Genomic DNA, 21,133 nt, shown 5'->3' with positions numbered 1-21,133 from the left:
TGACTCTTGACTCATCATTTGTTCCACGCCCAAAGTACTGTGGTACAGGTCACGATGAGCTGGGCAGTGGAGGAGTGGAAGGATGGCCTTCCAGCTAAAGCAGATCCAGGAGATCGAAGGTCAGCTGGACAAGCTGAAGAGGGAAAGGAATCAGAAACAGTTCCATTTTGACGCGCTGCATGGAGGCTGCCTTGCAGAAGCAGAAACAGAAGGTGGACAGTGAGCGCAGTGAGGCGTCTTCTCTGAAGAGAGAGAACCAGTCGCTGGTGGAGTCAGAAAGTCATCCATGAGCTGGGGGTCAAGGAGCAGCAGGTGAGCTACCTGGACGGACAGCTCAGCTCCTGCAAGAGGACTGTTGAACATCTTGAATAGGAGCTGAAGAAGAACAAGAATGAGTTGGATCGCACACAGCCCTCTTCATCCTCTGAGCTGCAGTCCTATGGCACGCCACAGAAGAGTTTCCCCCCCGCCCCCCCCCCCACCCCACAGGCAGCAGCACGGTCGAGGAGAGGGAGTTGATCATAGATCTGGAAAAATGTAACTTTGGAGAAATGCACGACTACCACAAGGCCAAGGTGGAGACCAGGAATAATGCAAGCAAGGACGAGAAACTGGTGAGATTCTGTATGTGTGTACTTGTATTACTATAGACCAGGGGCTCTGTGTGTGTGTGTGTGTGTGTACTTGTATTACTATAGACCAGGGGTTCTGTGTTTTTGTTTGTTTCATAAAGACCCAGTGCTGTTGTTGCAGGTTCTGAAGGAGGCCAACCTTAAGATCCTGGAGGAGTTTGGATTCTGTACCCTGGACCACCACAGGGAACGCATCGGCAACTTTAAGATTGGGCTGTTCCGCGGCCGCGGCGAGCACCCCAAGCAGGGGATGCTAAAGAAGCGAATCCTCCTCCGCGTCATCAGTGCCCATACCCGAAGGCGGGGTTGGCGAACGGGCCTTTCTGTGTGGAGTTTGCATGTTCTCCCCGTGGTAGGTACCCTCACAAAAAACATGCAGTAATCCTGTTCACTAAACTGCCTCCCCCTGGCCAGCCTGATGGAGGGGAAAGGAACTGGTTGGAATAACGTGTTCCTTCCACGCGCTAGGTCCAACCAGGGAAACTCCCCCCCTGTCAGGTGGAGGAGCAACTTGGACACTCGGGCATGAAGGAAGCATGAGTTCAAGTCCGTATCAACGGACTTGAAGGAGCAACTTGGACACTCAGGCATGAAGGAAGCATGAGTTCAAGTCCGTATAGGTCACGATGAGCTGGGCAGTGGAGGAGTGGAAGGATGGCCTTCCAGCCAATGCCCTGCTGAAGATCCAGGAGATCGAAGGAATCAGAAACAGTTCCATTTTGACGCACTGGAGGCTGCCTTGCAGAAGCAGAAACAGAAGGTGGACACAACGCTGAGAGCTGCAAGAGAGTCCTGGAGCAGAAACTGAAAGACCAGGAGAGAAACAGCCAGAAGGAGCTGGCCCAGCAGTTGAACCAGACCAGAAGCAAACTGAGCCAGGCTAATTGAAGATACCAACCAGTCAACAAAATGAAGCAACTGTGCAAAAAAGTTGGGAAAAAAAAGTTGACTTGAGTTGGAAAGAAGGAGAAAAAAATGACTTTCGATTCTAAACTACATTTGCTACCATCAAGCTGGCGCCACCCGTTCCACCGGACTTCTTTTCCTTTTTTTTTTTTACTTCACTAAAATCGGTAAACACGTTGACGTTAAGAACAAATACCAACAGAATATGACGCGCAATAGTAGCGTAGTTTGATATTGTCGTCCCGAACAGCGTTATCTGGCTAAAAGAGGGTGTGGGGGGGAGATATAACTACAAAGTACAAACTGACGTCATTCCGAGCGTCAGAAAGAGGAAGATTTGGCCTTTTATCAGTATCATTGCCAACATAAGTGATGGAAGTAACATTACACAACTATTTATGTCAATATGGCGGCCTATGAAAAATAGGTCTTACTCATGAACCCATTCAATTAACTGCCACAACGAGAACTAGATGGAGAGAGTTAAGTAGAATGTCTCCCCGCGGCTCACTTCTTCAGCTCAGCGGACAATAAAAAAAGGGCATTTTGCTACAGCGCTGGCCAAAGCTAACAGACAATAAAAAAAAGAGCATTTTTCTACAGCTCTGGCCCAAGCGAACGGTGCACTGTGGACCCAAAACACGGCCGTTATGGGGAAAAAAGAGACCGGGCCAGGCTTAGCATCGCCGAGTACTTTCACCAATTTCAGCCAATCAGGAAGGGGAGAGAGAGAGAGAGAGGCAAAGATCGTTATTTACCAGCGTGTGTTCCAGTTCTAAATTTTGTCTGATGATTGATGACGATTGGGTGAAATTGGTGCATTTTCTGTTTATTAGCCAACTATAGAGCTATGTTAATCCTGTCATTTAACCAATTAAAAACATCACTTCCGGCACCATTAAGTCACAGTGGAGGGGCCCAGCAGACCCTCACAGTGGAGGGGACAAAAATAGTATTAAATGGGGCTGTAGTTTTTGGACAGTAACACAAAATGACCCCGGCAGTCCAGAGGGGCATCACTACCAATCGTAGACCAGGAGCTGGTGGGGGGGGGGGGGGGGGGGTTACATGCTTGACCAGCGGAATTTCTTCTGGGGGGGGGGGGGGGACTGGTCAGGCCGTGGAGGTATTCTCCACACACACACACACACACGCTCATGCACGTACGCAAAAAGAAAAGGGGGTAAATAATAAAAAAACTTATTTTCTTATGTTTTTTCCTAGTTTGGATAAGTCTCAGTACGAGTCCCGACTCCTACTCCACATGCAGTTTGTTCAGAGGTCTGATAAGAACGTCCTTATCAGGAAAAGTCCTTCATTTTTCCAAAATATTCACAACTCATACGTGCATAAACATACACACACACACACGCGCACACCCGTTTGTTCCATGGAGATGTGGATCGGATCTCACACACACACATACACACACACACACACCACGCACACACGGCTCTTCTCGACTACGAAGGGTTAACCTTCAGAACCTGTGATGTTCTGTGAAGCTAAAGAAACAGCCGATCTACAAGCTCAACAGCGTGTCTCGCTGCCGCACGTTGAGAGCTTGAGGATCGGCTATTTTTAAGTCCACGTTTGTATTCAGAAAACATCCTGAAAGTAAAAAAAGGTTGTCGAGATCTGGGTTTAACCCCCAGAAGAACACAGGGTTATATAATATAATATAATAGTACCACCACCACCTCCTGAGAGCATAGGTTCCCCCGATGAAGTAGGTTCTGGAGAACCACGTGTGAAAACAAGCCGAAGGCGCCTTAAGAAAACGGTTTGATGGGACGACGGGGCGGTACGCGTTTAAGGTCTCGGTAGTCGGAAAGAGCCGTTCCTGGTTTCCACCCATACGGGCGGGGTCTTGTCAGGCGTGCTGGGGCAGCAGCCAGGTCCTGGTTGTTCTTCACATATATATATATATATATATATATATATATATATATATATAATAGAAAGGCTAGATGACCAAGCCATCCATTGGCCGCACTGCTGGCCAATGGATGGCGACGTCGCTACGTGGCGGCCATCTTGATTCAGGTCGCTACCGATTTTCACCGAACGGTTTGGTTTGTCATAAACGTCAAAGAGCATACTTTGACGATTATATATGGCGTTCATATAAAATAAAACAAAACAAAACAACATTTAGCAGATAAGCATCCTGAATCATGTTTGTAGTACGTCAAACCTTTTGTAAAAATATGAACGAGTTATGAGGAGATTTTTGTCTGATGTTTTTATCACCAGATAGCACAGAACGTTGGACTGTAGCAAGATGGCCGCTGTTGAACGACGGTTGAGATGCCTTGTGCCATCTAGCCTTTTTATATATATATATATATATATATGTGGTTCTTCAGGCGCGCTGGGCAGCCAGGTCCAGGTCGGTCTGTCGGTCTAACAGGCGTGCTGGCTCGGAGAGAGTACAAATGGAACCAAATGGACACCTAACGGGTCCATTTGATTACATTTGTACTCTCTCAGAGCCAGCCAGGTCCTGGTTGGTTGGTTGGTTGTTCTATCAGGCGTGCTGCGTAGCCAGGTCCTGGTTGGTTGGTTGGTTGGTTGTTCTATCAGGCGTGCTGCGTAGCCAGGTCCTGGTTGGTTGGTTGTTCCATCAGGCGTGCGTCGCGGCCAGGTCCTGGTTGGTTGGTTGTTCCATCAGGCGTGCGTCGCGGCCAGGTCCGTGTTGATGAAGCGCCGTAGCCTCTCCAGGTACTGGCTGTAGAGCTCGATGTCGTTGTGGCCGGCGCCCTCCACCCACAGCGGCTCCACGGCCTTGGGGCAGCGCTCGAACAGCGCCAGGCCGTGGGAGAAGTCGATCACCTCGTCCTCCGTCCCGTGGATGATCAGCACCGGGGACGGGATCTTAGACACCTTCTCTATGCTGGAAGGAAGGAACGCGGCGAGGAAGGAAGGAAGGAAGGAAGGAAGCACAATTAGAACAACAATTCTCATTCTAATACTCTGCCGACAAAAGGTGGAATGCCCCCCGACACCATCCAATACATTAATAAACTAGAACTGCACTCTGTCGAGTGCCTACTTGCTTGTAGTAGTAGGCACTCGACAGAGTAGGCCATAAATGGCCTACTAGTGCGCAAGCAGAGCGTGCAAGTACTGTCGACCGCTACAAACTGTCAAATATCAGCTTCTCTGTGAAGGAAAGTTTGAAATGTTGGAATTATTAGGTTTAGCTATTTGCTACCTACCTACTTTATGCATGTAAAAAAGTAGTATTATGAAGTATGCTACAAGTTTCTATCTATAAAATAAATAGTTTTATCGATTTAGAATTATTCTGGATCCCTTTTTAGTTTCTCAGAGAAACATAAATCATCGATATCCGATGAAAGAAAAGGTATATAAACTGAAATAAAATATGTTATCACATATACAGTATAATTATTTATTTTAAATTGTCAATTGCTTTACATTGTAAACACATAAACACATAATCTTGGACTATAGTGATATTAATACTAAATGCCTCTGTGTATATGTAATGTGTAAGTTGATTAGCGGTATACTGTGGTTACTTTGCGCCACTTTTGATGCGTATGCACCGTCCCAGCAAATGGCGTAGTGACTACTTCACTTGTGCCTGATACGGCAGTGGTGCCAGATTACATACCGGTACATGTATACAAAGGAGCATTACCTTTAATCCTCCCGACACTAAAACATATCGTCATTACGTCACCATCAAAAACCAATTACACTCCGACGAAGATCACGACAATGACCTCATCAAACCCCGAGCATAGCCATGCATGGTTCGACGGCCAGCATCTGACCTCACTGACACCGGATTGATAGTTTAACTCCTGCTTCTCAACTGTGCCGTATTAACCCATTTAGACCCGACGTCGAAATTAAAGAAATGTCTTCCGACAGTTTTCTGAAATACCTATGTTTCTAGGCCTATATCACTTAATATTTCATGTCAAGGACTCCAAAAATGATATGTAACTGGCTGCCGACACCCCATCTGAAAATATGTTGTTCCAGGGACCCCCAGATGCAAAGATTTGAGTTAAAATCGGTCGCTCTGAAAGAATAGTACCAGGTTTGTGCCACATTTTCACTGATTTAAAAAAAATGGCAGACCTACAAGCTCGTAGCGCGGGACTCGGTGCCACACTATGAGCTTGTAGATCTGCTAAGTTTTAAATAATGATTAAAACACCAAAAGGGGTTGCCGCACCAAAATGGGTTAAGAATCTGTTTCAAGCGCAACCTGGCTTACTGGTTATCATAATTATGGACATGTCATACAGTTTTAGAGCCTTACTTGGGGAAGGCGTCGAAGCAGTAGGTCTTCTTAGTGTCAGGGAAGGCCACTCTCATCCCGGAGGTCAGCGGTGAGTGGAGGACCACCGCGGCGCACTCGAACCGCGATGCCAGGTCTACGGTGGGCACGGTGCCAATGCTCTGCCCGTACAGAATGATGTTCTCTGGGCTGATGCCGTATCTGGAACACACACACACACACACACACACACACACACACACACACACACATTAGCCTGAATGTCTGACTGTACCATATTTCTTTTTTTGGATGGAGATCGATAACCGATAAAATCCAATAACTAGCTTATTGAGTACCCGTTATCAATACGTTTTGGGCTTATCAAGCATGTTATGGAGCACAGCGGTCCATGTTCAAACAATCATGGCAAGAGGCGATCAAGAAATAAATGTCAAACTAAATCATCCATGCTGGCACAAACATGTCCGTCTAAAAGTGTATTGATTACCTGCCAACCAGCGCTGCCAGGGTAAACAAAATAACACTTTTAAGTTTAACAGTTTCTTTAATATTATTATATTGGTAAAAAGGTCAAAGAATGTACTGTATTTGAAGTCCCTAATAAAAGATACTCAGAATTTATTGTCCGTCTATCCACAAAAATAATAGAAAATGCTCGATAGTGGGCTCGATAAGAACCCGACTCGATAAGCCTGATCGATAAGGTGATTGTTATCAATAAATATTTACGAGCTCCATCCCTAACCATGTGCAGTTTACAATAACATTGTCAATAATAAAGTTTTCAGTCAATCAATCAAAACGGACACAGAAACACAGAGCGAGAGCAAGAGAGACAGAGAGAGAGACAGAGAGAGACAGAGAGCGAGAGACAGAGACAGAGAGAGAGCGACAGAGAGAGAGAGAGAGAGACAGAGAGAGAGACATAGAGAGAGAGAGCTCACCTGGAGCGCAGGGCGTGCCACGCAGCGTCTATGTCGGCGTAGAGGTTCTTCTCGGAGGGCTTGCCGGTGCTCACGCCGTAGCCCGAGTAGTCGTAGGAGAAGATGTTACAGTTGATGCGTGTTCCCAGGCCGATGTAGAAGCTGCTCATCTGGCCCAGGTCCACCGCGTTGCCGTGGGAGAAGAGCACCGTGAACCTGACACCACAGAGAGGCCAAGGTCAGGTCAAAGACGGACAACTATTCCACAATATCTTTGAATGCTATACAGCAGAGATTTCCAACCAGTGGCCGTTGAGGAGGTTCCCAGGTGGTCCCCGAAATGATGGAGGGTTGGTAACCAAACTGACCCATATAGATAATTGTTAAACATCTAAATTAGTTAATTTACAAGAAGTCTACACAATTAGAATTGTTATTTTGATAAATACAGCATGGAATTGTGGACAAAATCTAATATTCAATATAGTTTTTGGTCCGAGAGGAAAAGTCTCATCAAATGGTGGTCCATGGCTCAAACACAGAATACACTAGAAAAGTGCACATCATGAACATGGTGGGAAGTTTATTATTCATCAAGCTTATTGTACGTAGGTTGATGGTTAACTAAATGCACCTATTATATTGATTGAGACGGGTTAAACCAACGTGCAAAAATGTCAGTATGTTTAACTTTATTGTTAGTTTAGATTTAGATGGACTGGTAGAAGTGTGAGAATGAGCCCACCCACTATCATGTAAATTCACCACATCAAGTGTTTTTCTTTTGTTCATTTTGCAATACAAGATCAAATGTCATCAACCTCCCAGGTCTCATTGCTACAATTTCCTGCAGTATCCATATTAATTATCTTGTAATATTATACCTCTAGTTTTATAGTAATACTGGAGCCAGCAAATATAGCGATGGCAGCCAATTTCACTGCAAAAATCTCCAAAACAGCCTACTGCACCTTCAAGGCATAGATTTAGGCCAGACGTCGACACTTAAAAAATGTCTTCCAAATCAGTTTTCTGAAAAACCTTATGTTTCTGTATCTGTGGTGCTCAATATTTCATGTCAAGGACCCCAAAAATGATATGTAATATGTCTCCGCCCCTCCCTATGTGAAAATATGTTGTTCCAGGGACCACCCCAGAAGCAAAGATTTGAGTTAAAATGTCTGTAATAATATATATATTCAAAGATTCGAGGCACATTTTCACGATTTTTCTAAACTAGCAGACCTACACGTTCATAGCGCGGCACTCGGTGCCACACTATGAGCTTGTAGATTTGCTATTTTTTCAATAGCTAAAGTATAAATAACATAATGCTTTAAAACACCAAAAGGGGTTCCCGTCCCAAAATGGTCGCTGCAGTTCGTTGAAGGATAATTTACACTGGGAAGAAGGAAGTACACCGGATGTGTGGAAGCCAAGGCACGTTATGTCACGCTGCCACTCAAGTGATTACTGGCCAATCAATGCACATCTTTTCCGGGACTTATCAGACCTGAACATACGCTCATGCTTCCGTGGGGCTTCGCAAGGAAACTCGGGAATGTTTTACGAGCAGATACGCTCCAGAGCCGGAAAGGGGCGTCTATACGTTTCTATGTCTATGCTTCAAGGCGGCTGTCGGGAGACTGGGTCTGGACCTCAGGTTGGAAGTCCTTGTCGGAACATAATTATGAAACAAAATGTTTGACATTCAATGCAGGACACGATTCCTCCAAGGGGTCCAGTTACAGTACATCTATTTACAGGACTATGGATGGAATAATCGATCAAATACATTCTGGGAAATACACGATGGCACAGAATGTTTGTCTCCTTCCGGCAGACAGTGGTGGAGCATAAGATCACCAAGGCCATGCCAGAAGCAAACACACAGGGGAAGCAGTGTTGTTTTTGGCAGCAAATTTCTATTTTAGTTTTAGTCATAGTCTCTTGAGTAGTTTTCACTTAGTTTTAGTCACCTGGAATGTTCTAGTGTTTAGTCTAGTTTTAGTCAACTAAATGTCATACGATTTTAGTCGACTAAATCTACAGTTGATTTAGTCGACAAAAATGTGTTTTGACAGGCCTTGATGTCGTTGTAATGACATATTTTGCACTTTGGTTGCATGCTGAAAATAGCAGATATACAATCTTTGTGAGATTGTATATCTGCTATTTTCAGCATGCAACCCAGCATAAAACTGGATCTCTTGTCCACTAGACCCTTACTAACATTTTAGTCTAGTTTTTATTTGTTGACGAAATTGTCAGAATACTTAGTCTTAGTTTTAGTCATCATAGATTCATTTTTTTTATTTAGTTTTAGTCAGTGAAAAAAGGTAGTCGACGAACATTTTTTCGTCTTAGTTTTAGTCGACGAAAACAACACTGAGTGGAAGTGAGCCCCGAGGCCTCATTCACACGTACCAAACACCAATCAAGAAAATGTTTTGTTGTTCTTTTGGGGCCACCACAATGCTTTTCCAATGGAAGTCACATGGTTTGACCAGACATTCATTTGATGAGGGCCAGAACACCACCACCAGCAATCAGCAATCAAACACACATGTTTGATCAAAACCATGCGACTCCCATTGGAAAAGCATTGTGGTGGCCCCAAGAAATTGGTGTTTGGTATACGTGTGAATGAGGCCTGAGAGTTAATGAATGTGTTTTTATGGTGCTGGTGGGGGCTCGATTGTAATTATGTACTGTATGTACTGTACTGTATGTATACTGTAGGCTCGAGAACCATTGGCATGCACGCATGCAACTCCAGGACGGACGCACGCTGTGACTCTGAATCGTTAGGCGGCGGAGAAAATGTGATGAAATAATAAAGATAATAAAGAATCCTGCAACCATGCACTGTAGTTTTAAACAACAGGCTGGGGCTACTGTGTTCACACAGGCCACAATGCCCATCGCCACACAGGCGCATACTAAATGAAATGAAATAACGTTGGTGAGTGAAAACAGAGAGAAGGGCTGGAGCGGTTAGCGGTGGTTTGCTCTTCACCGCGGCTCAGTGACGTCATGTTGTAGTTCGGTGGTCACCTCACCACCGAAATTCCAGACTATGTATGAGCCTTAAGGCCGGGACCACCGAGGCTGCGTCTCACCTGGCGTTGGGGGCACAGCGGATGTACATGCAGCCCACCCGGTTGCCCCGGCTGGAGCGGGTCAGGAACACGTCAGTCACGTCCAGCTCCCGCTGAGAGTACTGGAACTCTGCCCTCTCCGTGAGGTGCAGCTTCCAGCGGCCCTCTGCCACGCCCCCTCCTCCTCCTCCTCGGTCTGCAGCAGCTCCGCCTGCAGCCGCTGCTCCGCTACCGGCTCCGGCTCCTCCACCTATGGGACGGACGACGGCACGATCATAATCCTTTATTATCGTTTATCGTGATACAAAAAAACAACACATTTGACATCGCTATACATGAGGTGGTCCCTTATTGGCCAAGCGCTCGCACCATGTGATTGGTTTGCTCGTTTACATATGACGTGAGTTTTCCCTTCAATGTCAAGTTACAGCGTTTAACCCATTCTGATCAGATCTCAGATCAGATTCTAATGCACGGAAGAATGGTGGTTCTTTAACACATTTTGACCTGAGATCAGATTAAAAAAATGTCTTAAATTTTGACAGTTTAAAAAAAAAATACCAGACCTACAAGCTCGTAGCGCGCCACCAAGTGGCGCGCTACGAGCTTGTAGATCTGCTATTTTTCAATAGCTAAAGCATGACATAATGCCAAAACCAAAATGGGTTCCCGTCCCCAAAATGGGTTAATGTCATTATCGGGTCTTATCATTGTAAGGATTTAATGGGCGACCATTTCTAAGGCATCATATAATCCCTTTGGGTGAAGATCCAGGCACGGAGAACACATGCCAACACATCAGTGATAGGTTACCAATTTACCATGCATTCTGGAGTTTATTACACACACGGTAATATATACAGTAGGACAGTAGATCTACGACGTCCTCTAGTAGATTATGGAAACTATGATAACAGAATGAGCAGGAACACGCTTGCATCTCATCTCATATCATACAGTCAGTCCCTCTGATACAGTAGTAGACAATCATCATGTCATGGTTATCAATGTGCTTATGCATCTAAAGCACAACAATCATCATACATTATCTCATATTAGCCAATCAGATTTTTAGGCAAAAGGGCAGGGCAACACCCTTTGTAGCAGATCTGCTATCTTTTTATATCTTGAAAATGTGGCGCGATTCTTTGAATATATATTCTTTCAGAGCGAATATTATTAACTCAAATATTTGCTTCTGGGGGGGGGGGGGTCCCTGGAACTACATATTTTCAGATGAGGGTTGGCAGCCAATTACATATAATGTTTGGGGTCCTTCACATGAGAAGGGTTGAGCACCACTGACATAGAAACATAATATGTTTATCAGAAAACGTGATTTAGAAGACATTTTGTTAAACTAAAGTAAACACTGACCGCCACCCAGCCTGGAGCGCAGCCCCGGAGCTCCCAGAGCCGACGGCTGCGCGGCCCCCGAAGAGCCGCCGGTCGCCCCCGTGGCGGTGCCGGTGGCCCCGGTGGTGGTGGCCCCGGTGGTCCCTGCAGGGTCCGGGTCGGGCACCAGGGAGTAGGTGGGCTCCGGAGGGAGGAAGGCCAGCTTGGCTGCGATGCGGCTGGGGCAAGGCGGACAGCAGAAGAGGCAGCACAGCTCTCGGATGGACAGGCCGTTCATCTTCCACTAGAGGACAGGAGAGAGAACATGGACACACAGAGCATGAGGACAGGAGGATTGGACAGGCCGTTCATCTTCCACTAGAGGACAGGAGAGAGAACATGGACACACAGAGCATGAGGACAGGAGGATTGGACAGGCCGTTCATCTTCCACTATAGAGGACAGGAGAGAGAAGATGGACACAGAGCATGAGGACAGGAGGATTGGACAGGCCGTTCATCTTCCACTATAGAGGACAGGAGAGAGAACATGGACACACAGAGCATGAGGACAGGAGCAGGCATTGAGTCTAGAGAAGTGGCTCTACTCTCTACTCTATTCCTGATGATGTCATCAAGATGTGATTCACCATGTTAATGATTTTTTCCCAGAATGATGATTCTTTTTATTATTTCCACACAACCGCTCTAAGGTATATTTAGACCATTTTGACCTGAGATCAGATTCTAAAAATGTCTTCTACATCCTGACAGTTTTCTGACAAAAGCTAAGTTTTCTTCGATTTTTTTCAAAAATAGCAGACCTATGAGCGCTATGAGCTTGTAGAACTGCTATTTTTCAATAGCTAAATCATAACATCCACACCTCTCCACACAAGAGCTCTAAGGTATATTAATGACATAGTAAAATGTTGAAAATGAGTGGTATTCCCCTTTATTATAAGGTGACGTGATGTCATGCTGTCAACACACACACACACACACACAGACACACACACACACACACACACACACACACACACACACACACACACACACACCATTATTTCCAACTGCCATTGGGGACATAACGCAATTACATGCAACTACTCGCAACCCGTTTGGTTGCGAGTAGTTGCATGGAAAACCATTGTTGCGGTTTTGGGCCTCAGGGTTGCTTAATGCTTTCAGGTTGCCCCATCGGCACCAGGCGGGCAAAGTGCTCATTTGAGAGGGGAAATATGGGGCACGACATTGGGGAGAAAAACTATCTAATGCCAAGAGGGACGAGACTAATAGCCACACAGTGATACTGCACAAGGCTAGCAGAGTATAGCAGTCAACCGGGATATTGTCATTCAACTAAAATGTCTAAACCAGTGTTTGTCAATCTTGGACCTCCATAGTACCTCTCGGAGTTACAGACCCGCTAAGGGTCCGCTTGGTTCTAGCCTAGGCCTGTCATAATTATTACATAAGGGCCTTCCTTCATACATAATAATAACAACCGTCAATCGTTTCCATGTTGAGAAATGTTCACAAATGTTCAAACTTTTTTCAAAAATAGCAGAAATAGCATATCTACTCGTAAGCTTGTGGATAAACTATTTCTGCAATTTTGTACATTCGCAGAGACCGGTCCCCTTTGAAGATACGCTGTATGTAATGTTTGAACTGTTATCAGCGCTAGTCTAGGAACTGATGAGCAATACAGTAGCAAAATGTAATATATGTATGTATGGGTACCAGCCAGGTACAGCACCCGCCATTGTGTTTGGAACTAAATGATAGGGGTCCTGGGCACTAAACACCTAAACCAGTGGTTTTTAACCATTTTTATACCAGGGCAGGGCCACCATTTATTCTGCATTTGAGCAATGATGAGGTTTAGTCTCTCAGACCCAATATTTTTTTTTGTTTTCGTCCACCATTCCATGCTGAAAATACTGTAGGAGAGAAACATTGATCAAAATAACAATTATTCTACATTTTCTAATTGTTTAGACTCTTGTAAATTAAGTAATTCAGATGTTTAACAGTAATTTAACTCTTGAGATTGTAAAATGAAATGGCTTCAATTTACACTCTAAACTAACTCTCCAACATTTAGCTGGGGACCACCTGGAACCCTCTCAAGGACCACTGGTGGTCCACTGGTCTCCGGAGTCCGGACCACTGGTTGAAAACCACTGACCTAAATGATAGGGGTCCCTGGCTGGCACTAAATCTAACAACTAAATCATGTCTTTGTTTCACAGCAAGACTGTCAGAAGAGAGGGTGAGATTGTTTTCAGGCCCAGTTCATACGGGGGGAGGACACAAGGTCCCCTTCAGAACGTGCCAAGTGATGGCACTGGTCTCATGGCCGCTGCGATTTCCCGTTATGCGGTTGGGCAGGTTATAATACGAGACCTTTTCAGTGGTGGATGCGAGCGATGATGACCCACCACCCCCATCGGCTCGTGAAAGTAACGGCAGAATGCACCCAGGCCTTGCAGCGATAGGGAGACAGACGTTTCCTCACGGAAGGTGTGACCTGATGGGCTTGGTGACCACCAACGACACCAGCCAGGACGGCCCGCAACAATTACTTAGATGTGCTACATCAACGAGAACGGGGGGACTCCAGTCAAACACACATTGCATGTTCTTTTCTAGCACGCGAGCTGACCCTTTGGTGCAGCGGGCACCTACAGTCGATCAGAGCCTCGCACTGGGGTGTGTTACTTTTTAGGTGCGTCAATAAATACCATACTATATATATATATATATATCATGCTTGCACATTTGGCATGCCTTTGGCTTTGTCTGGACACACCTATGCTTACTATTCTGCCACGTTTTCTATCTGCATTAGTTTTTCAGCTGAAAGACAAACAACACAATCAGCCTTAGTCTAGTCGCTGGAGGGGGGTCTCCTGCACCCCCCGGAAATATACTTCTAATCAGTGTTTTCTTATTGGAAAAAATGTGCTGAACATGATGAGCTATGATAAAAAGTTGTCAAAATGTCCCACCTACCTCAAAACCCCCTTTTTGGTATATGGCTCTGGCGAAATTGTGTAAAGGCAAATATTAATTCACTAAAATTACATAAATAGACATGGTAGTCTGAAATTGGTCATGAAGTATCTTGACACATAGGGGTAAGTAGCAGAACAGGATTTGGGGGGTTGCTACCATTATATTCTGAATTATGACCCACATCATGCTCAAAAACACAAAATAATATGGTGTCCGCTTGGCTAATAACAACAAAGATGGTTATTTTCCAACACATTATGGTGAGAATCACTGCCTCACTTGTATATAGAAAACTTCCCATATCCCTAAGCTTCAATTTGAGCCAAAGATAACCTTTCTATCTTGTAAATTACTCTTTCTGTAGCCAAAATTCTGAACTATACCTCAAATCGGTGAAAATTGTATATTTAGTCAGTATCAGCTATACATTTGGAATAAATTAATGAATGACTGAGTTTGAACTGACTCCACATCATTGAATATTTCTTACTTGAATAAGCTATGTTAAAAAGTTTGCAAAGTGTCCCATCTACCATTTTTATGCAAATGAGTGCCTCCATTATCAAAATAATCGATTTTCACTATAGCTCAGCCAATATTGCACTTAAATGAACAAATAAGGTGTCTAGACCTATGTTTTGAGGGTCAAGGATCTCAGTGAAACTATTCTTAAAGTGACCACATGTGCCCGTGGCATGCTGGTGTACAAATCAGTGCCGATTAAATATCTATCTCGTCGGCTTCTTGTCCATGCTCTCCAGACAGTGTCAAGGAGTTCAACCAGTGAGGTTGGTAGGACTGCACCGCAGGACACACTGGATTAAAAAGTTCATCATAGGGTTTTGGTTTTTCCAAAAAAGCTTCATCAGCTCGCTTGTATAAGGCAACACGGTGGTTCTCTTCAGAGCAGAGTAGCATGGAGCAAGACGAGCCAGGTCAACTTTAGCTTTAGAAATGAGTTTGTCATCTGCCCCCACCACTCTTTCACTGAAGACTCACAATTCAAATAGCTCTAGCCAAGCCATGTGGCTCATCGGTCAGGAGCCTAACAAGTACACTCCCTGACATGACTAGTATGTACCAAAGGGACCCTTTGGTATACTATACCTCAAATCGGTGAAAATTGTATATTCAGTCAGTATCAGCTATACATTTTGAATGAATAACTGAGTTTGAACTGACTACACATTATGGAATATTTCTTACTTGAATAAGCTATGTTATAAAATTGGCAAAGTGTCCAATCTACAATTTTTATGCAAATGAGTGTCACCATTATCAAGACAATCGATTTTCACTATATCTATATTGCACTTAAATGAACAAATAAGGTGTCTAGACCTATGTTTTGAGGGTCTCAGTTAACCTATTCTTAAAGTGACCACATGTGCCCCTTGGCATGCTAGTGTACAAATCAGTGCCGCCTTTACAATAAAGTCACATTTATACGTAAGAGATACCAATATTGCATATAACATCTAGGTGCTGTGTTTTTAAGCAAGCTTTATAATTTAGAATATACTGTAGAATAACATCACAAACTAAAAACATCCTTAGTATGAACAATAGTATACGGCAGTATACACACTAGACTATAGAATGGCCTGCAATATGCAGTACAACATTCAAACAGTCACACAATCCTGTAACAGTATTCAATCCTATTCCTGTACACACTCAAAGGCAAAAATGTAAGCAACAGTGTACAAACAGTGACCACCCTAGCCTGCACCATAAAGGACAAAATGCACAGTCACATGAATCAGTCATCGTGTTCATAGAACTCATCAGTCTTCTTTGTCTGCTTGTCCATGATCTCCAATGACAAGGATTTTCAACCATCTCTGCCCTTCATATGGTTTTGGTTTTTCCACAATAGCTTCATCAGCTACATCAGCTATCAGGCAACACAATGGTTCTCTTCAGAGCAGAGTAGCATGGAGGAAGACGAGCCAGGTCAACTTTAGATTTAAGAAGGGAGTTTGACATTTGCCCCCACCATTATCCACAGCAACTTGGCATGGGTGACGTCCACTGGGGCGGCGGTGGCTCAGGGGTAGAGTGGCTGGATGGTAACCGCAAGGTTGCCAGTTCAAACCCGGGCTCCCCCAGAGTTAGTGTCGAAGTGTCCTTGAGCAAGACACTGAACCCCTAACCGCTCCTGGTGTGCAGTTTGGTGCCTTGCATGGTTTCCGCTGCCATCAGTGTATGAATGTGTGTGTGAATGGGTGAATGCAATGCACAATCTATGTAAAGCGCCTTGGATAAAAGCGCTTTATAAATCCTTCATTTACCATACTGAAGACTAGCAACACTGTCCATAGAGCATGCTCCAACTATACTAATTAAGGATCTGTTCTATATAGTGTAGCACAAGGCACATTTCAAGGACCCCCATAACCCTTACAGTTCCATTTGTACATTCAGAGTTGCACACCCGTATTAAGGGGCGCTGCATATCAACAGCTCAGTGGCCTTGTGGTCAGAGCATTTGCATTGAGCCTGGGAGGTCGGGGTTCGATCCCCGGCCGGTCAATACCAAAGACTCAGAAAAATGGAACCCAGTACATCTCTGCTTGTCCCTGCTTGGTACTCAGCATCAAGGGTTGGATTGGGGTAAGTCCCTGCTACATACTAGCGTCATGTCCAGGGGGTGTACTTGTACATCAAGCTGCCTCACGCTACAGAAACAGGAGATAGGCTCCTGCCCTATGGGCCTCATGGCTCCGCAAGGCTTACAGGTCCATTTGGTTCCATTTTTTACACTCTAGAGTTACACACCCGTAAGAGGCCCTGGATATCATCAACAGCTCAGTGGCCTTGTAGTTAGAGCGTCCACCCTGAGACTGGATGGTCAGGGGTTCGATCCCCAGCTGGGTAATACCAAAGGGTCCCTGCGACATACTAGTCATGTCAGGGAGTGTACTTGTTAGGCTCCTGACCGATGAGCCACATGGCTTGGCTAGAGCTATTTGAATTGTGAGTCTTCAGTGAAAGAGTGGTGGGGGAAGATGACAAACTCATTTCTAAATCTAAAGTTGACCTGGCTCGTCTTGCTCCATGCTACTCTGCTCTGAAGAGAACCACCGTGTTGCCTTATACAAGCGAGCTGATGAAGCTTTTTTGGAAAAACCAAAACCCTATGATGAAGGACAGGGGTGGTTGAGTTTTTTAATCCAGTGTGTCCTGCGGTGCAGTCCTACCAACCTCACTGGTTGATCTCCTTGACACTGTCTGGAGAGCATGGACAAGAAGCCGACGAGATAGATATTTAATCGGCACTGATTTGTACACGAGCATGCCACGGGCACATGTGGTCACTTTAAGAATAGTTTCACTGAGATCCTTGACCCTCAAAACATAGGTCTAGACACCTTATTTGTTCATTTAAGTGCAATATTGGCTGAGCTATAGTGAAAATCGATTATTTTGATAATGGAGGCACTCATTTGCATAAAAATGGTAGATGGGACACTTTGCAAACTTTTTAACATAGCTTATTCAAGTAAGAAATATTCCATGATGTGGAGTCAGTTCAAACTCAGTCATTCATTAATTTATTCCAAATGTATAGCTGATACTGACTAAATATACAATTTTCACCGATTTGAGGTATAGTTCAGAATTTTGGCTACAGAAAGAGTAATTTACAAGATAGAAAGGTTATCTTTGGCTCAAATTGAAGCTTAGGGATATGGGAAGTTTTCTATATACAAGTGAGGCAGTGATTCTCACCATAATGTGTTGGAAAATAACCATCTTTGTTGTTATTAGCCAAGCGGACACCATATTATTTTGTGTTTTTGAGGATGATGTGGGTCATAATTCAGAATATAATGGTAGCAACCCCCCAAATCCTGTTCTGCTACTTACCCCTATGTGTCAAGATACTTCATGACCAATTTCAGACTACCATGTCTATTTATGTAATTTTAGTGAATTAATATTTGCCTTTACACAATTTCGCCAGAGCCATATACCAAAAAGGGGGTTTTGAGGTAGGTGGGACATTTTGACAACTTTTTATCATAGCTCATCATGTTCAGCACATTTTTTCCAATAAGAAAACACTGATTAGAAGTATATTTCCGGGGGGTGCAGGAGACCCCCCTCCAGGGACTGTACTACCTAGGGTGTTGTGCAATGTGCAGTTGTGCACCTCTATCTATCTATCTATCAATCAGTGAATCAATCCTTCCGTGTGATACTACCCAAGACGGAAATAGCAAGACTCGTCATCTCCGGCTTACTTCCCATATCCGAGTGAAGTTGGCACTTGGCAGACGCCTTTTTAGCAGATGGGAAGCAGGTTGTTCTGCACCATTCTTTAGCTCCATGGCCACTGAACTAAATATTGGGCTCACACAATGCAATGCAACGCAACACGTTGTGAGCTTGTAGATCTGACATTTTTGGCGAAACAATTTGTGTAGACAGAGTGTAATAAGAGCGTACCAAATGCTCACCGATACGGTTATTGCGAGCTGATTCTATCACGAAAATGACAATGACAATCACTGTCCCATCCTAACTGAAACGATAAGAACGACCACCGTCCCATCCTAACTGACACCGTGTGTACGGAAGAAGACAAAGGAAACTGATATCAGAACGCCGGTGATGTTTACATCCAGGCTGCTAGATGAATGACAACTCATCTCCCGAGTCTGCACTGTGATGGCGACTCACGTCATCCAATGATGTGAGACAAGGATGATAGTGGGGGTGTCATGGTAGTACCCACTCCTCCCCCATCTCTCTCTCCCTCACACACACACACACACACACACACACAGTCACACACCTATACGCCAATATAAGCAGGATCACTCACATCAACACAACCATCAAAATATGCAGATTGAAATTCAAATGCTGGAGTTGTTGTCTTCCACCAAACCAAACAAATGAACGTAATAATGATGATATAACACAGACATTGTGGATGGCCGACGTTTAAGCCTATTAATTGGACAACAACATCAACAGTCAACATTTTTTCCATCTCTTTGTTGTTATTCGTGGTGGTGATTTTTGCACAATTATTATTTGTCGATTAAGAAAGACATGCCATTCGATTTGTATTTTCTTACCCTGTCTTTAAGCCAGCATTGTTAGAGACAGTGTGTTTATTTTCCATGTCCAAGTATTAACCAAATAACGACATAATTATTGACAAAGCAAATTTAGCCGAGCCGGTGACTGACTGGCGGCTTGTGATTTTAGACTGTTATATTAATATATTATGTCAAATTGCATATTAAATATTATCAGAATGTCGGGGTAGGCTTTCTGCCTCTCTTCCTTTCTGTATTGTCGGCTAGCGGCTAATATGTGTACAAATATCGACCAGCTAACAGTTAGCACCGCGGCTAACCCCAGTGATTAGTACGAAAATACAGCTGATCTACAAGACCACAGCGCGTCGATCCGCCACCCTGTTGTGATCTTGTACATCAGCTATTTTCGGCACATCCACCTCGTCAACCCTCGAGATAAGAGACCCAACTGCATCCTTGCGGCTCACACATCCGGTATAAAGCGGACACGGAAACACGGCGTGCGTGTACCATGGATGTGTGCATGCGAATGGCCGGTTACAGTATGGCGGGGCCTTATGACCGGATATTAGCGCCGAGCTGCAAATAGGAACCGAACTGGGCTTTTTCCGCGGATGCTAACCGACGTAAAGCCCCACAATAAACGGTGTAAGCCCGAAGCCAAAGCTAAGCAAAGCGGCTAGCATTGAGGCTAGGTTAGCCTAGCACGGAGGCTAACACCTAGCCTAGCGTAGACAACAACTCACCAGCTGTGGGCGGATATGCGGAGCAGACAGAGATAGGAGCAGCAGAGGTGAAGGTAGCAGACTGTAGGCCTGTGTGTTGACATGGATGTTGTTTAGATATCTGGGCAATATTATGTAGTAGAATAGATGCTAGCTGTGTGTGCTAAGCTAGCTCACATTCCATTCAACACAACCAACCCCAATTGGATATTTTTTTCCCCTGTTTTTTTTGGTCACTACTCTACTATAGCCGGAAGTGGCGTAAAAGGTCATGGGCGTGGCTTCCAGATCAGCTGTTTAATAAAACATTGAATATAATGACCACATCGATGCATTTTGAGAAAGATTTGATTGAATTTTTGATTGAAATATTTATTAACAGTTTGTAGAATTACAGTACATTTCAAGCACAAACTCAATACAAAGACCCAATTAAGCATTACACTTGTTTACAACAGGGTCCACCTTGTTCAATTCATCAAAACATTTAGAGACATACAAATAGACACTTCTATAGTTAAAGAACAGAACAGGAATTCATCATAAAGGAAGCAAAAAGGGAAAGGATACATAACAGTGAGGAGGGGAAAAGGGGGGTGGGGGGGGGATTCAGATTTTACAGGGTTTTGAATTGCAGCCGCCCGTAGGTGCCCTTTGAGAGCGGTTTTGAAGGAGTCAAGGGATTCACATGTCTTAATGACTGTTGGTAGGGTGTTCCAGATTTTGGTGGCATAGGAGCGAAAATAATTTAGTCCCTTATGTGCCGAATCTGGGTTGTACATGGTTTGTTGCACTCCCTCTGGTGCTGTGGGTGTGGACTTCGTTTACATTAAGGAAGTATTTAGACAGGTACATGGGTATCTTGGTGGTGTATCGAATCTTGTAGGCCAGACCCATTGCAAGATGCTGTACTCTGTCGTCGACCCTAAGCCATCCCAGCCTGTCAAAGTGGGCAGGGGTGAGGTGGGTTCGGGGGGTTCGTAGGCCAAGTAGGAGCCTGACCAGTTTGTTTTGGGAGGTCTGGAGCCTTGTTTTAAGGGCCTTTGAGGTGCTGTGGTACCAAGAGTTGCATGCATAGTCAAATAAACCTTGTACGAGGGCTCCTGTTAAGGTCTTCAAGGTGTTTTTGTTGACCAGTGAGGA

General features: G+C 44.5%; 1 protein-coding gene across 2 annotated transcripts; it reads right to left on the bottom strand.

The window, feature by feature from the left end:
- Positions 1-494: 494 nt before the first annotated feature.
- LOC308325063 (alpha/beta hydrolase domain-containing protein 17A-like) lies at positions 495-20,213 on the bottom strand. 2 transcript variants are annotated; one of them, XM_080777461.1, is made up of 6 exons: positions 20,012-20,213; positions 11,225-11,486; positions 9,869-10,097; positions 6,768-6,962; positions 5,842-6,021; positions 495-4,434 (listed from the first exon to the last, which is right to left on the bottom strand). In XM_080777461.1, the coding sequence occupies exons 2-6, from the start codon at positions 11,478-11,480 to the stop codon at positions 4,209-4,211; spliced, it is 1,086 nt and encodes a 361-aa protein (XP_080633587.1). In that variant the 5' UTR covers positions 11,481-11,486; positions 20,012-20,213; the 3' UTR covers positions 495-4,208. The 2 variants fall into 2 exon arrangements, with proteins under 2 accessions (XP_080633587.1, XP_080633588.1); XM_080777462.1 differs by having other exon boundaries at positions 9,869-10,091.
- Positions 20,214-21,133: the final 920 nt, after the last annotated feature.

The sequence above is a fragment of the Protomyctophum bolini genome, assembly GCF_963924005.1.
Source record: "Protomyctophum bolini genome assembly, chromosome: 12".
Classification (NCBI taxonomy): Eukaryota; Metazoa; Chordata; class Actinopteri; order Myctophiformes; family Myctophidae; genus Protomyctophum; species Protomyctophum bolini.
Note: the sequence above shows the minus strand (reverse complement) of the source record. Positions and strands in the feature narration are given on the sequence as shown.

Bases quoted from the DNA above. Each gene is read 5' to 3' on its own strand.
- LOC308325063 (XM_080777461.1), bottom strand. From the start codon at position 11,480: ATGAACGGCCTGTCCATCCGAGAGCTGTGCTGCCTCTTCTGCTGTCCG. The intron at 10,098-11,224 runs GTCAGTGTTTAC...TCCGTCCCATAG, and splicing joins GCGCTCCAGGCTGGGTGGCG to GTGGAGGAGCCGGAGCCGGT. The intron at 4,435-5,841 runs GTAAGGCTCTAA...CCTTCCTTCCAG, and splicing joins TGCTTCGACGCCTTCCCCAA to CATAGAGAAGGTGTCTAAGA.